At 48.6% G+C, this 12,516-nt stretch overlaps 1 protein-coding gene across 4 annotated transcripts in view; it reads left to right on the forward strand.

Annotated features, from left to right (window-relative positions):
• The window catches only part of TBCD (tubulin folding cofactor D), a 145,999-nt gene that overhangs the window by 103,667 nt on the left and 29,816 nt on the right, over positions 1 to 12,516 (forward strand). For 2 of the 4 annotated variants that reach the window (XM_044938747.1, XM_025279791.2), the window contains exons 18-22: positions 2,902 to 2,982; positions 6,541 to 6,614; positions 8,062 to 8,179; positions 8,783 to 8,843; positions 10,447 to 10,469. In XM_044938747.1, the coding sequence (XP_044794682.1) occupies positions 2,902 to 2,982; positions 6,541 to 6,614; positions 8,062 to 8,179; positions 8,783 to 8,843; positions 10,447 to 10,469 (357 nt within the window). The remainder of the gene's footprint in view (positions 1 to 2,901; positions 2,983 to 6,540; positions 6,615 to 8,061; positions 8,180 to 8,782; positions 8,844 to 10,446; positions 10,470 to 12,516) is intronic. The other 2 variants (XM_044938748.1, XM_025279793.2) reach the window with 1 other exon arrangement.

Here is a 12,516-nt window from a genome sequence, read left to right on the forward strand (position 1 = left end):
TCACAGCCCCGCCCTGCCTCCTGGCCCCCAGTGGGTCACGCACCCTCCTTGGCTCTCCTCCCTGTAGTCCTCGCCTCGTGGTGGATGCCCTTCGTAGTTTGCACTTGGCCTCCGTGCCTGAGTCCCTGTAAGTGCTGAGCGCCGCCTGGGCTGGTGGTTCCAGCAGTGCGTCTTCTCCGAGGTCAGCCACTAGTTAGTGCCCAAGCTCAGAGTAGAATTCAGGTGGCCAGCCCCTGTCTGGTTCTTCCTGTGAGGCTGCTGGTTTGTCTGCCCACTTCTCTGGGAGCTCCAGGTTGCTGGCTTGGGTTGGGTCTGTTTGTTGGGTGGGGCCAGGGCCCCATAGGTTATGTGGGACCAGGAGTCACATCTTGACTCCATTTCTGACAGCTTTGACTGTCCTGACTTTTCTGTTTTCTTCTGACTCTCGCTTAAGTGATTTCTTGAATTTTAGAGGGGCTCTCAATCCAGCTCGCTGCTGGAGAAGCCTCTGCTTTTCTTCCTCTCATGCCCGGAGCACAGATTTTCCCTGACTTGACTCTCCCAGAGCTCATGCCTTGTAGCACAGGCATGCCCACCTGGCACCCGTGTTCACCTGTGTACATGCACTGTGCCCACACAGGGTAAAATCCTGTTCCCCCTTCTTGGCCTTCTGTGTCATCCACTGTATTTGGATGACACATGGGTGATGGACAAGTGTAACACATGGGTGATGGACAGGTCCATAGTGGGGCTATGTAGATGGTGTGGCAGGTTCAGACAGTATGTGTAAGCAGTTGGTGTTTTAGAGGCATTAAGTATAAAGGTGCATTTTTTTGAGTAAGTAATACATGTGCATGGTATAAAGTTCAGAAGGTGCAGGAGTTGTTTAGGGAAAACCAGGGCATCTCCCCTCTCCTCTGAGGCACCTGGTTCTACCCTGGGGGTCCTTGTTGCCCCCCAGTTCCTCTGTCTTCTAGAGAGATTTGGTTCATGTCTGTGGGCGTATTGACTTCCTTCTGTCCATGCTGAGCAGTGGCACACGGTGCACAAGGTTGGAGCCACTGAAGTGCTCATCCACGGAGGATTGGCCGGATACAGGCCCACCGTGGGGATATTGTGGGTTCCATGCCAGACCGCTGAACAAAGCGAGTGTTGCGTTAAAGTGAGTCACATGAATTTTTTGGTTTCCCACTGCATATGAGAGTTATCTTAACACAAATCTGTAGTCTGTTAGGGGATAATAATTAGGTGTCTATAAAAACAATGTACATGCTTTAATTTAAAAATGCTTTATTGCCAAACACTGCTAACCATCATCTGAGCTTTCAGCGAGTCATAATAACATGAGCCATCACTGTTCACAGATCACCATAACACATATAATAATATTAAAAAAAAAGTTTGAAACGTTGCAAAAATTACCAAAATGTCACACACAAAGTGAGCAAATGCTGCTGGAAAATGATGCTGATTTGTTCAATGCAGGGCTGCCATGTATCTTCAATTAGTAAAATATGCGGTGTGTGTGGAGTACAATAAGACGAGGTCAGCCTGTAGCAATCAAGTTGGCTGTCAGTAGTAAGGAGCAGCTCTGCGTGTGCCGTCACAGCAGAGCCTGGACGCCGTTTGCTGCCTGTGACGTCCTGCATCTTGGAGAGCCTTCCATATCTTTATGTGGAGTGTGACCTGTACGTCTCCCCCTCCTACCATTGGCTTCTGTCTTCTGCTGTTATGAACGATGTGGAGTGAATATTCTTGTGTATATTCTCACCTGTGTAGTTATATCTGAGTGAATTAATAGAAGTGGAACTGCTGAACCAACGGGTATTCGTTTTCAATTTCCTGGGCAGTGCCACTTGCTGTCTCCAGAGGCTGTGCCAAGATGCTGTCCCCAGCAGTTTCTGGGTGCTTCTAGATCCTACCAGCGGTAGCTGTAAAACCCTGATTTTGGCAGTTTGCCAAAAACTTTGGACCAATTTTTCTTTCTGTTTCCCATTGAATGACGCTGAATGTTTGAGCTGTATCTTTTCTATAAACTTCGGTGATTTTTCTCCTAGGTGATGATATTATTGATTTGGAAATACTCCATGTTATAGAAGTCTCTTGTTTGTGATAGCAGTTGCAGATATTTTTTTGTTTTATGGTGTGTTTTTCCCGGCAGCATTTTTCTCCTTTGGTTGAGTATTCTGAAGGTACCAATTTCTTCTTTTTTTGGCTTCTGGGTTTTGAGTCATAATTAGAAAGGCGTGTCCCACTTGGAAATTATTTTTAGAAGTTCTCCTATGGTATTTTCAGATGTAACTTTTATTTTTAAGGCTTAATTACACTTCATCAGCTGTCCTCATATGAAGCGTACAGTTCGGTGAGTGCTGGCAGCCTGCACACTTGGGTGGCTAGCACTGCCACTGAGATGTGAGGAGCTCAGCTCTTTGGCCCCAGGCGCTGCTCTGCCCATCACCGTAGCTCACTGATGCCTTTTGTAGAATGTCGCACAAGTGGAATCAGAAAGAACAGATTCTTGGACCTGGCTTCTCTCAGCGCAGTGGTTTCAGAGAGTCACACTTACTGTGCGTGTGTTGGTAGCTTGTTCCTCTTGATTGCTGAGCTGTCTTGAGTCTGTCACTGTTGCCGTTTATCTGTTAGTTCTCCTGTTATAGACAGACATTTAGGGAGTTTTCTCTTTGGGGCTGTGATGAATGAAGCTGCTTGAAGTCTTTATGTATTTAGAAGTCTTTTTGTGGATTTATATCTTCATTTGTTTTAGATAAATACTTAAAAGGGGATTTATAGGAAACTTAAAAGATTTATAGGAAACTGCCAAACAGTTTTTGAAAGTGGTTATATCTCCTTATGTTCTCAGAAGCAGTGTGTGAGTGCCTGTTCCTGCACATTCTCACCGTCTCTGAACATTGTTTTTTCCAGCATGTTTATTGCCGGCTTTCCTGAGTACACACAACCCATGATAGAGCACCTGGTCACCATGAAGGTTGGCCACTGGGACGGGTAGGTTTTGTGTTTTTGTGTTTGCCTAAGTAATTTATCTGTCAAATAAGAATTCTTGTTATTTCCCAAGGGAGAGATTAAATTGAACTCGTAAGCCTTTAATATGTTTTTTGATTATAGATTTCGTATTTTTGAAGTAACACTTGAGAAGTAATGTAAGCTCCACTCTTCACACCTGATATGTTGGTTAATGGTCTACCTCTAGCTTTACTTCTGGAGACCTCAGTGACATATGCTGGGTGTGTAAACATTCCCATGTCATGAGGGCAGGGAACTTGGGCTGTGGGATCCACTCACCCCTCTATGGCCACGGCCTCCCACCTCGCATCTGCTCCATTTGGCCGCTTAGCCGTCTCCTCCATCCTTCCTGGAGCCAGGCAGGCCTTTGATTTTTCCCGATTACGGGGCAGTGTGAAGGTGTTTTCGCATTTCGCAGCAGGTCAGCGTGTCCGTGCAGTGGGGAGGGCCGCGGTGTGAGCAGCGCGGGCTGTCAGCCCTGCTGTCCGCAGCTCTGGGAAGACAGCTTCTTTTCTCTTGGAAGCTCTGCGTAGCTGCCGGCGCTCAGGCCAAGGTCTGAGGGACACAGACACCTGTGTGCGTAAGGAGCTTCTCCAGGTTCTACATCTGGAATCCCAGCTTATAGTGACTGTTGCTTGTAGTCAATAGGACATTTAAAACCAAAATTGCAACTGCGTCACCCATGGTGTTAAACTAAACTTTTTAGCTATTGAAATCGCCAGCTGTTGTTGAAATGTTTATTTCTTCTTTCAATTCTGTCTTTTTTCCTTCGTGTATTTTGGGTGAGACTCTCTGGTTAGGTGCATATACATTTCTAACTTTTTTGGTATCTTCCAAATGTATTGTCTCTTTTTGTTTCATGTTAGATTTCTTATCTTAAAGTGTAATTTGATATGATTATAGCTTAAGGGTTGGCAAGCTTTTTCTTGTAAGGGCCAGAGAGTAATATTTTGGGTCATTGTCCCATGTATTTTATTGTTTTTTGGCCTTTATAAAATCCTTTAAAGATATGAAAACCACTCTTAAGTTTGGGGCCTTACAAAAAGAGGCCTGTCACAGCCCCCGACACCTCGCATCCCTGTCTGTCTGTTGGGGGACGGCAGATGGTCCCTCCTTTACGTCGAGCCTGGCGACCAGTGCCTTTTATTTGAGGGCTTTAGTCTTTTCACATCTGATGTGGTTATCTGTGTCGTTTAATTTACACTTGTCATTTTACTATGTGGTTTCTGTTTTTTCCTCATTTTTTAAATTGTTAATTTTATTTAAAACATTCTTTGTGGAAGTATTCTTTTTAGTATAAGCTCTAAAAACCTGAAATTTCCAAGATTCATGAATGGAAGGGTAACTGCAGTCAGATCTGAAGGTCCTCATGGTAATACCTGCTCAGACTTTTTTCAAATGTTAGGGTTCATGGAACAAGATTATGCCTAATTTTTAAATGATTCTTCAGAGGTGGAGATACTTCTGCCTTTCTCTGTTTTTGGCCTGGATTATATCCGTCAAGAGATATGAGCTAACAGTTGATAAACGGGGTCTCTTCAATTTCCTGTGAATGCACGGCTTGTGGAAAATGGGGAGCCTTGCGGAATTCTCCACTAGTGTAGGTGTCCTGTTACACCTCTGATAGTATATACTTTTGAAAGGTATTATCCAGTGTTTTGGGTTTCTTTTTAAACATTTTTTGATAAACAGCAATGTCTTACTGTGTAGCACAGGAAACTATATTTAATATCCTGATAAACCATGATGGAAAAGAATATGAAAAAGAATACGTACGTATAACCGAGTCACTTTGCTATACAGCAGAAATAAACACAACATTGTAAGTCAACTGGGCTTCAATTAAAAAAAAATAAACATTTTCTGAAACTTGGCCATACCCCACATAATGTATGTGTCAAGATAAACATAATTAAAAATTTTTGACTGTGATAATATGCACATAATATTTATCTTAATGTCTTAATCACTTTTCATGTTCAGTTAGGTACATTCCCCTTTCTGTGCAACCAGTCTCCAGAACCTTTTCATCTTTGCAGAACTGAAACTCCATACCCGTTAATCACTGACTCCCCTCCCTGTGGCAACCCTGTTTTGTCTCCGTGGATCTGAATCTTGTAGGAATCTCATATGGAAGCCTGCAGGATTTGTCCTTTGGTGCCCAGCAGATTTCAGTCAACATAACGTCCTTCGGGGTTCATCCATGCTGTAGTGTGGGTCAAAATCTCTTTCCTTTATAAGACCAAGCAGGAGTCCATTCTATATACTTGCCACATTTTCTTTATCCATCATCCTTGGGTTGCTTCCACATTTCAGCTATTGTGAGTAATGCTGCTATGAATATGGATGTATAAATATCTCTTTGAGACCCTGCTCTCTGTCTTGGGGGTATATACCCAGAAGTGGGATCCATAGTTTTTCATAATGGTTGTACCATTTAACATTCCCAATGCCAATGCACAAGGATTTCAGTTTGTGCAAATCCTCACCAGTACTTGTTACCTTCTGCTTTTTTCTAAAGTGTTGATCTTTATGGGTTACTTCGTTTTCGTTGTTGTTGTTGTTGGGTTTAAGAGTTCTTTATATATTCTGGATGTTAGTCCCATCAGATACATGATTTGCAAATGTTTTCTCCCATTCTGTAAGTTGCCTTTTCTCTCTGTTGATTGTATCCTTTGATACTCGGAAGTTTTAGATTTTAACACAGTCCAGTTTAACTATAATCAGTTTATCTGTTGTCAGTGTATATAGTTTTTCCTTTGCCTGTGCTTTTGGTGTTGGAAAACATTTTAGAAAAAGCTCTAAAAAAGTTTAGATTTGGCAAGAAAAACATTGCCAAATATAATGTCATGAAGCTTTCCCCTTATGTTTTTTTCCTAAGAGTTTTATAAATGAGGTCTGACATTTAGATGATAAATAATATTCTTTTTAAATACAGAAAGCTTATCTTCAAAGTGCACTAATTGGGAAGATCACTGCTGGGATGGGGCTGGGGGTCGTGCATGGAGGCAGGCATCCGTCTCACAAGTGGCCCTCTGGGTTTGATCAGAGCCTGTCTGGCCCCTGGCAGGCTTGGCTTTTTACCCAGTCTTGGGGTCGTCCTGTTCTGTGTTGAGAACGTACCAACTGTGCCTTGATTGGAGATATTTGCACTGATGTGATGTGTACCTCCTGTTTATTAGCTTGAGCCACTGGAACTTCCCTCATTCAGCCTATGATCTTCCCAGTGGTGTTTCCCAGACTCCCGGTACTGCTGTCCTCTGTGTCCCTCGGGGTGCAGGAGGTTAGACCCACGTGGCCATCCAGCGCCACGCAGATGGCAGCTTTGTCCTGACACAGGCTTGCGTGTAGTGCTGCCTCTTGGTGAAGGCTCTGTCCCTCGTTTACGAACAGAGGTTCTTACTTGCTAGTTTATTTGTATCTTTTCTCATAGTGTTTGGCTAAGTGGCCAGGCGACAGCTCCCGCACACTGTTCTCTCTGAGTGAAAGGCCAGACTCCTCAGCCTGCAGGACTAACAGTGTTGTCTGCCCCGCCCCCAGGACCATCAGGGAGCTGTCCGCCAAGGCGCTGCGGAACCTGGCACAGCGAGCGCCCGAGCACACCGCCCGCGAAGGTAGGTGCTGCCCACATGCCTTCACACGTGCACAAGTGTGTGCGCCACAGACACACACACACACCCCCAGCAGAACGCTGATGTTAAGACCTGAGGGTTTCTCTCTTGCTGGGAAGGGTGTGAAGAACTGGTCTGTGCTTCGTTGGGGACAGAACATAAACCAGGTGCCCCAGCCTCTGGGAACGCAGGTGCTGTGAGCACTGAGGTGTGCATGTCCCCGGGAGCCCCAGGGTTCATTCCTCTGCCATCCCAGCCAGAAGGGAGGATCCGCTGTGCACTGTGTGCGTTTCAGGATGAGCCTTGAAACAAGTGAAGCAGCTCGTGATGTAACACACAAAACAGTGAGCGCCTCCCTGGGGCTGCGGGGGCCTTGCTGACTTCCTGGGCTGGGCCTGAGTGCGCTCTACTCAGGAACAAGACGGCCAGTCTGAGTTAATGACATGCCCTTATCGTTAAGAAAAGACTCTGTATTTGTTCCATCATGGCTTTTCTATTTGGAATCAGTAGGCATCTGATTTCAATTCAGGAAACAATACATAGGTTTCTTCGATTTGTACTTACTCCCACTGATGTTTATTAGAGAAGTGACTGTTGTTGGATTACGGTTGCTCAGTTGGAGTTACTGATTTTACGCAGACACTCTAGGATTTTACATGAGGACTTGGGGCCTGTGAAGGTCCTTCGTGGTCTCTTAATTAATGTCAGAAATCTCTCCTGGTGTTTACTTTCCTTTGATGCTGATCCTGCCGCCTGAATGAAGGGGACACTTTCTTCCCAGTTCAGGAGTGCTGACTGCTCTAGGATTCTTAAACACTGACCACTGCCACATCTGAGCGCCCGTGACGGCCCCCTCCCAGCAAGGATGCTGTTGGCGTCCGTGGCCTCTGCATGGCTGTGACCGTGCTTTCCCTGGCTGGTGGGGCTGGAAGGACAGAGCCTCTGTGGTTGTGACTCCTCACCTGTACTCCCGGCCAAGCTGCAGGGACTCTGGTCCGGCTTTCTGTCCCCAGAGCACAGGCTCCGAGGTTTTCTCTGCTCTAAGCAGCAAGGAGGGAACTCCTGGCTGAGTCAATGTGTGGTGGCTGAAGGGTTCTACAGCCCAGTCTCTGTCCTCCCTGCCCCCCAGCAGAGCCTTGGGGGTCCCTGAACAATAGGAAGGACCTGGAAAACAGTCTGTTTTCCTTCTTCCCTGCTGTCTGTCCTCACCCTGAGTCACCACCCTGTGTCTGGGGCCCCGGAGATATGTGCTATTTGGGACAAGTATCCTCTTAAGTCACATTCATCTTCCCTGTTCATGCGTCTGCTGATGGGGTTCGGCGTGTCGGAGGCCTTAGTTTCGCCCTGGTTGTGAGATGATGATAGAACTGAGCGGGTGCGTTCTCCCCTGGATCCTGAACCCGCGCGTCTGACAGTCACCCCGTGTGCCTCTCCCGCTGTGTCCTGGCAGTGTTCCCGCGTCTGCTGTCCATGACACAGAGTTCAGACCTGCACACTCGGCATGGGGCCGTGCTTGCCTGCGCAGAGGTCGCCCGCAGCCTGCACACGCTGGCCACGCAGCAGGGCAGGTAGGAGCCCCTTCATTTGCATCTGACAACATCTGTCAGCGGTCCCCTGTCCTCTCTAGGGGATCCCATCTCACTGGGCTTCTCTTGTCACCTCATTCTTTCCGAGATTTAAACAGATGGTAAAGCAAAGACACGTTTTCCAGACTTGGTGTGGAGTAGCCCGTGTATTCAGTATTCTGTGTTCATTTATCATTTTGAATAATTTAAAATACCAGAGGATGTAAAAGTTTCAACTAGGAGCCTCTTCTGTTGGAGCAGTTGGTATAAATAACAACAGACGCAGTATGGGGTGGCTGAGAACGTCTGAACGTCGAGAATGTTTTGTGAAGCAGCTGCTCCATCTTCTTACTTTCTGACTGACTTTTCCTCAGAGACACAGCTCACCACACACTGTGATGTCTGTGCCATGGCTCCTGAACTCCACCTTGAGGAATACTGTGTTATATAAAGTCGATTCCTGTCCCTCGAGGTGGTTCCCTGGAGGCACGATGATAGGGGATCTGAGTTGACCCTACTTCTCTCCCCAGGGCTCCTGGGAATTTCAAGCCCCCTGCCCCAGACTCAAAATCATGGTCTTCACATGTCGTGTTTGAATTCCTGCAGGCCCGTCTCGGACTTCCTGGATGAGAAAGCCATGCATGGCCTGAAGCAGATCCACCAGCAGGTCAGTGTGAGCCGCCGGGGCGCCCCCTCCTAGGTCTCCCAGTGCCTGGGGGCCTCCCTGCCCCCACACCCTTCCCGCTCCTCAGCTCCAAGTGCAGCCTGGAGTCAGTCCTGGGGCTTTGGGCACGAACCCTGGGGGTGAGCTCTGGCTCTCCCGTGTGGCCAAGTGTCCCCCGCTGGGCCTGGCAGAGAGTGCCCGCCTCTCGTCTGGTCCTGCTGCACTGCCTGGCCGCCCTCCTCGCTCCGGGCATCCTCGCGGGATGGTGGGTGGGTGGTGGCTCACAGAAGGCCTTGCGCCCCCAGCTTTACCCCCACGGGGGGCTCCACGTCTGCAGTCACACCCAGGGTTTGTGTATGCACTTCTCTGGGGAGGAGGTATGTGTGTGTTTTCTGGGTTTTGAGATTCTCAAAGGCTTTTTGTGACTCAAAATTGGTGAAGTACGAGCTGTGGGTCTGAATGTTATAGGATAGCATGAAAGTCACTCTTGGGTGTTAAATGGCTTTACCATTTGTTGTTCTGGGCTGAGTTCTGTTTTAAGATCTTTCTTTATGTGATAATTGACCATTTTGACGTCCTTCCCTCATCCCGTTGGTGCTGTTAGCTTTCATTTCTGTTTTAGCAAAGTCATTTCATCTGTTTAGGTGCATTTCTCACCTTTAAGGGTGTCTCTGTGTATGTTTTTGGCTGTGGTGGGTCATCGTTGCTGCATGCGGGCTTTCTCATCCCAGTGAGCGGGGGCTACTCTCCGTCGCAGTGCTCGAGCGTCTCATGGTGATGGCTTCTCTTGTTTGGAGTGTGGGCTCCAGGGCACTCGGGCTCCGGAGCTTGGTCTCGGGAGTTGTGGTGCATGGGTGATCTTCCCCGACCAGGGATTTAACTCGTGTCCCTTGCGTTGCAAGGCGGATTCTTAACCCCTGGACCACCAGAGAAGCCCTCATTTCTCACTGTAGAGTGGAGTCTGGTGCTACCTGGACACGGTGGAGCCAGGCTGATGCCAAGTGGTGCTGTAGAAGGTTCAGTGTGGGGACCACCCTGTCCTCGGCTTCCTATTTTTGTAGAGCCTGGATGATAGCGGAACCTACTTGCTTGAGTTTCTGTGAGAACTGAAGAATGTGTCTGGAGAGTTGGGTGGAGTTTTTGGCACAGCATGAGCTTTCAGTGAGTGGGGGCAGGGACGGTAGTTAGTGGGATGCTGAGGTGCTTCTCTGAGTTCCTTGCCAGGAGAAGGGCTGGCAGGCTTAATTTTCTGCCTGAGGGGCTGTTGGGGGCAGGTCCGGTATCCAGGCATCTCCCTGCTGTCACTGGCTGGTGACCCTCTTCCTCCCTGCTCTGACCTTCGGTTTCCATACCAGGCCAGGGAAGGAGGAATCTGGGCTGTCTTGGGGATCAAGCACAGTTGTGCCGGAGGGTCTTAACGAGGGAGGGGCTTCTTAGCAAGGCACTCCTGGAGAGTGGAGTGCACTCTGTCAGCCCTCCTGTGAGACGCCCACCTGTGCTTGTCTCTCTGTTCTCCTTCTGATGCTCGTTGATGTTATATACCTGCTGTGTTATATTTTTAAATCCTAGTAATTCAGATGACTAATTTTCAATTCTTTATTTTTAGCTTTACGATCGTCAGTTATACAGGTAAGATTTACATACCTGAAGTTTTATGTTTTGTGAAGAAAACATTGGGCCCCTAGTCATGGGCATCTCCTGAGTGGTCCTTGCTGAGTCATTTGTGTGTCGTATTTGAGCGAGTGAAGAGCCGTGAAAGGCGTGGTTGGGTTCTGAGCTTCACAGACGACATGACGAGAAGCTTCCGCCTTTGACTGTGGAGCCTGACAGGCTTGTGGCTGTGGACAGACCACCCGCAGCAGCGGCACCGGCTGGATCTGCCTTCTGCCCTTTGCAGCAGGTCCCCTCTGCCCTGGTGGCTGTGGTCCGCCCTCTGACTATCGTGTGGATAGAACTCTACTGTGCAGTCTTAGGGTCTGGTCTTCCTCCCCGAGAGTGCTGTTTCTGAGATTCACCGTGTGGCTGGTGTATAGCAGTGTGTTCTCCCGTAGAGCTGTCGGTGGTCAGCCACCTGTGTGCTTGGTACCTTCTTGCCAGGTGATGGGCATCTTCACTTCTGTGCATATTGGCATATGAGTCTTGGTGTGGACGTGTGTTTCTGTTTTTCTTGGGTGAATACCTGTGTCAGGACCCTCTGTGGTCAGTGTGGAGATGGGACGAGGTTCCTTGGGCTCTTGGTGGTGTCTGTTTCCTGTTTAATGGTCCTTCCCTTAGAGGCATCCTGCAGGTGATAAACTCTGCTGAGCGAGTCTCCTGCTGGGTGGGTGGGGCCTGGTGTGGACCTGGACCCGTGGGTGTGGCTCTGCCTCCCGGTTCCTGCTTCTTGGGTGGAGGCCTGGAGGGAGTTCCCATGGGCGCTCTTGGCTGTTCCACCAATGCTGCCTGCCTGCTTTTCATCTGCTTTAAATAGAGAGGAACGACTCATTTTCTCATACATGAAAACGTGTTCACTTCTTCCTGATGAAGTGGCCTGAACTCCCCTGGACTAACCATGGATGAGCAGGGAGTGAGCTGCGTGCCAAGTGAACTGAGGAGTGAACCCCTGGCCACCCTAGGGCCATTGTGCTTTTGTCGTGTGTGGCTTTTTTTTGGAGCTGAAGGCTTCTGATGATATCGTTAGCATTTTACAAATTCCAAATGCACGTCTGTTCATTGCCTTTAAATGTTCTTTTCTAGTGATAAATCTCAAAAGTAATAGAAAATAAGCCCCTTCCTTGAGGCCAGCGTAGGGAGATGATGCGCGTGGCGTCTGGTGTAGCAAGGGCTCTGGGTGGGACGGGCCTGGCGCCTCAGCAGTGTTTGTTCCCCAGGTATGACTCCCACACAGACCACAGAAGGGAGGGCACGTGCCCCACAGGACCAGACTGCAGGGGCCTGAATCCGAGAGTCCAGTCCTGACCTGTGAGATCCAGCTTAGCCCCACCATTTCCTTTGACTGTTTTCTGATTGTGAGTTTGGGGGTCCTCGAGACCACTCCCAGGCTCAGGGACTGGGCTGGCAGAAGGACTTGGCACTCAGCATAGCTCTTGATGCTCTGGAAAAAAATCAAAGTGAAAGTCACTCAGTCATGTCTGACTCTTTGCGACTCTATGAACTATACAGTCCATGAAATTCTCCAGGCCAGAATACTGGAGTGGGTAGCCTTTCCTTTCTCCAGGGGATCTTCCCAACCCAGGAATTGAACCCAGGTCTGCTGCATTGCAGGCGGATTCTTTACCAGCTGAGCTCTTGATGCTGTGACTGTGGCTTATTGCTGCAGAAGTGGTCATTCAAATCGGCAACATAAAAGGCCCCGAGGACAGAGTCTCTGGCAGATGAGGCACAGCTTCCTGGCTGGGTCCTGTCCCCGTGGAGTCAACCCAAACCCTCCTAATGGCTACTTGTGACACGCAGCTTCTGCCGCCCAGGGAGACCACCCCCCAGCCTTGGCATCCAGGCTTTCCATTGGGTTGAGCTGATTCTCTGTGATGTGAGGCCCCACCACAGATGGCACTACCAGTGTTGACCTCCCACAGGGCCCCCGGCCCAAGTAAACGGAGGATCCTGCCTGGCAGAGCCTTCTCAGGCTCGGACCTCCATAGCTGGGACAAAGCTCCAGACCCTTCCTTCTTGGCCC

Source organism: Bubalus bubalis, chromosome 3 (assembly GCF_019923935.1).
Source record: "Bubalus bubalis isolate 160015118507 breed Murrah chromosome 3, NDDB_SH_1, whole genome shotgun sequence".
NCBI classification, from domain to species: Eukaryota; Metazoa; Chordata; class Mammalia; order Artiodactyla; family Bovidae; genus Bubalus; species Bubalus bubalis.